Below are 3714 nucleotides of genomic sequence, written 5' to 3'. Positions count from 1 at the left end.
CGAGCACTTGTTCAGCAGGGTGACTGAGCTAACCCAATTCATGAGGAGAGGGTGGCCTGGTCCCTGCACCCCAGAACCCTTGACCTGGCCAGGCAGTGGTCGCTTCAGGATTACAGTCCGCCTCCCGAGTGTCAACATTACTCTTCAGCAAAGAGAATGGGCCCTAGGACCCAACCTCGGGGTATCCCCAGACACGCGTCTCTGGGCAGTCTGGGTCAGGGGCAGATGAAGTCTGGCAAAGACACTCACCTCCCCACAGGGCTGGGTTCATTTGGCATTGAAATATACCAGGCACCCTAGCAGAAAGGGCCTGGCCAAGTGGTCTTTAGGGGGTGACTCCCGGGTCACCCCCTCAGGAGGAAGCACACACAGCCCACCACTAAGAGGGGTAGCAGAATTGCCAACACAGCGCAAAATGATCAGCTGCTCTTTTCCTGGACAAATGCCACCGAGGCCCTGGCTGGGCCTGTCAGCAGCACAGTCTCCTTATACAAAGGTCAGGCCCTGGACGGTCGAGCAGGGAGAGGCTGGGCTGCAAAGGCCGCTGGGAAGGGCTCTGATCTCTGGAATGAAGAAAATGGATCTCAAGTGACATGGGACGAACCCTAAGCAGCTTGTGACCATTTCCAAGGGCGGTGAAGTGTGGACCACCCATTTCTTGCACAGTTGGCCTGAGTCTTGGATGGGGACACACAAGTCTGTTGGATAGAAATCCCTCCCCCTGACAGTGGTTCAAAGTCCACAATGGCCTTCGGAGGCCGGCAAGTCCTGAAGCTAAGTGGACTCAGCCAGGCCCAGCCCTGGACGACCAGGGTCCTCCTCCTTTTTACTGCACTGTTAGGTTTTTCTGGGTGGCAAGAGGGACTGGGCATACTAGCCCGTGTACTTCTGAGAAGCGAAGCCTGCCCCCTAGAAATGCTAGCACCACACATCTGGCAGAAGCCAGACACCCCTCCTCCCCAGGTACACAAAAAGGAGCTCCAGAGCTCCCCAGAATAAAGGGGGCACCTGGGTGAGGAGCTGTCCCAGGGGCCTCTGTGAACAGGCTAAGAGGTGAGCCCCCAGGGTTACTAAACATGTTGGGGCGTGGGGATGCGGGGGTGAAATTCATTAGAATTTCTGCGGTTGCAAGCAAAAGAGAAAAGCATGCACTGAGCCTAGGTACTGAGCCAGCACGGGAACTGAGGAGCACGGTGAGGTGGGCGCAAAGGCGCCCACAAGTGATGGAGGATGGAGAAGAAGGGAGCGATGTCTTCAACCAAGGGGGAGGCTGTCAGACAGGCATTTTGTCTGCGCAGTGACGGGCGTGTGCTACCTGGCAGCAGCAGATACGAGCCGGGGTGGAGGGTTCTTAAAGGTTCCGAGCACGGGTGGGCAGTGCCGGCGCAGGGTTAGTCCCATTAGAGGCGGGATGCACCGGGCAGGGCCCTGTGCCCGTCGAGGAGGCCAGTTGGCGGCAGAGCATCTGGCGCTCCCGCACTGCCCGGTTGGAAGCTGAAGTTTTCCGGATTTGGGCACGACGGGCATGCCGGAGCGGGGACTTGTAGGTTCTCCGCAACTCCGCCAGGAAGCCCTGATAGTTGTTCCGCAAGGGGCTGTCGGGCTGCATGTGGGGGATGGCCCATTTCTCGGCCTCCCCGGTCAGGCGCGACACCAAGAAGGCCACCCGTTCGGCCTCACCGGGGAAGCGAGAGGCCTGAAAGATCATGAAGCGGTCCATCTGCATCAGGAAGCCCGCCAGCTGGCCGGGATCTCCAGAGAAGGGCTCTGGCAGGGAGGTGGGCGGGGTGGTCAGCGGCCGAGTGCCATTGGAGGCGATGGCGGAGACAGGCGGGGTGATCTGCAGGGCACCCGGGATGCGCGCCCGGGTACGAAGGAGGGTCAGCTCGGCCATCACGCTCTCCAGCAAGTTAGTGAGGTTGGCCTTCTCGGCCCGCAAGGTGGAGGCCTCCCTCCGCAGGGCCGAGTTGGTCAGGCGCAGGGTGGTCAGCGTGTCGATCACGTCCTCCATGGGGCCGCTGTCCGTCGAGGCTGAGGTCTCGGCTTTGGAGGTCTGGGGTTGGACCATGCTGGCCAGAGGTCAGCTGAAGGCCGCGACGGCGTGGGGGTCCAGGGGAGATCTGAGGTGGGGTAGTGGGTCACCCCAAATCGGAATCACCCCTCAACACGGCGCGGGCCTGGAGACAATCGGAGCGAGGGTGGGGTTCAGGCCACAGCCTGGCTGCTGAGATGGAGGCTGCGGGCTCGGGTCGAATGATCGAGGCCCGGGTCCAGCGCAGCGCCTGTCCTGGGGGCTGGGCCCTAAGGATGAAAAGGGTCATTTTAAGGAGGTTTTGGTGGCGGGACGGAGCCTGGCCGCTCTAAGCCCGGGCCGCTGTCCGGCCTGGGTGCAATGGCGACGGCGGAGGGAGGCATGGCGGCGGGGCCGGGGGCGTACCTGTCTCCGCAGCTCCGTCTGCCGCCTGCGGCGACCAAGATGGTCGGGCTGGTAGCGGGCGGTCCCAGCAGCTTCCAGGACCGGCGGGCTCGGCGGCGACAATGGCGTCGGAGGGCGAGCGGGTAGCGACGGTTTGGCCTTCAGCGGAAGCGGGTCGGGGTCGGGGTCGGAGTTGGGGTCCCGTGAGGCCGACTCACCGCGCGGCCTTTGTGCGGGCGGGGCCGGCGCGGCGGCGGCGGCGGCACCCGGACGGCCTCAAGCGCGCTCCGTTGGTTGCCATGGAGACCTACCGCTCCGGCTCGCGCCGCTACAGCCGAGGCCCGCCCAGGAAGTGTTGTTCCTAGCTCCGCCCCCACTCCGCGCAGCACCTCCTCCCCGAGCCTCTGTCCCAGCAGCCAATCAGCGATCACTTGGCTTATAATTCCTTTTCATTAGCATGGGCACTTTGCCTGGATTTATCCCAAGACTGCTTGCAAAGCTCTTCTTTGTAGTGTTTTAAATATTTTGTAAAAATAAAATTGACCTTCTATTGTAACTTATTAATTCAATGTACATATTCAGTGTAGTAAATTTTGGTAAAACATTTTGACAAGTCTAAAACTTATTCAAGTCCTTTCACAAAAAAATAGCCAATAGCCAATAGTAATATTTTCTGTGGTTCCAGCCATTCATCCTTCTACGATTTATTCTAATTCCAAATAATGATCTTTAATAATAATGTACGATATGGACGATTTAAAAAAAAATAAAATTGTGTGTGTGTGTGTGAATTGAATGAGGGTTTGCAGACAAGATCATCAGTTTTACGTTCAACAAATCATACAGTTTGTTTCATTTCAATGATTTCAATCCCTTCCAGACAACAATGATGATCCTGTTTCCTCCACATCATTTATATTTGCATTCCACCCACCTCCCCATCCCTTCTCACGTTTGTCCTCGGGTAAATATTACCCTTTTGATTTTGAATGGCTGATCATTCCATGGTAAGCAAACCTTACAACTGTTGTTGCCTGCCCTCCCCCCGCTCCCTCCATATAGCTATCTACTGCTTGGCTGAAAATTGGGCCAAGAGGTTGATTTCCTTTCCAGACCTGAAGGGCTGTCAAGGGCTATAGTGTCAGGTCCCTCCAAGCAGTAATCCTGGTTTGGGTTTTGTTTGAATTATTTTTGAGTTTTGTTCCACATTTCCTGCCTTTCTATCCAGGACCTTCTAATGTGTTCCCTTTCGACACAGTTGGTGGTAGTAGCTGGGCTCCATCTAGTTCTTCCGATCT

General features: G+C 57.2%; 1 protein-coding gene across 1 annotated transcript; it reads right to left on the bottom strand.

Annotated features, from left to right (window-relative positions):
• Nucleotides 1-1351: 1351 nt before the first annotated feature.
• Nucleotides 1352-2068, bottom strand: LDOC1L (leucine zipper, down-regulated in cancer 1-like). Its single transcript, XM_006866839.1, has one exon. It carries the CDS (start codon nucleotides 2066-2068, stop codon nucleotides 1352-1354), a length of 717 nt encoding a protein of 238 aa, XP_006866901.1.
• Between the last annotated feature and the right edge of the window lie 1646 nt (nucleotides 2069-3714).

The sequence above is a fragment of the Chrysochloris asiatica genome, unplaced genomic scaffold (genome assembly GCF_000296735.1).
Source record: "Chrysochloris asiatica unplaced genomic scaffold, ChrAsi1.0 scaffold00097, whole genome shotgun sequence".
Taxonomy (NCBI): domain Eukaryota; kingdom Metazoa; phylum Chordata; class Mammalia; order Afrosoricida; family Chrysochloridae; genus Chrysochloris; species Chrysochloris asiatica.
The sequence above is the reverse complement of the archived record's forward strand: the minus strand, read 5'-3'. Positions and strand labels throughout refer to the sequence as shown.

Excerpts from the sequence above, each read along its gene's own strand:
- LDOC1L (XM_006866839.1), bottom strand. The coding sequence starts at position 2,068 with ATGGTCCAACCCCAGACCTCCAAAGCCGAGACCTCAGCCTCGACGGAC.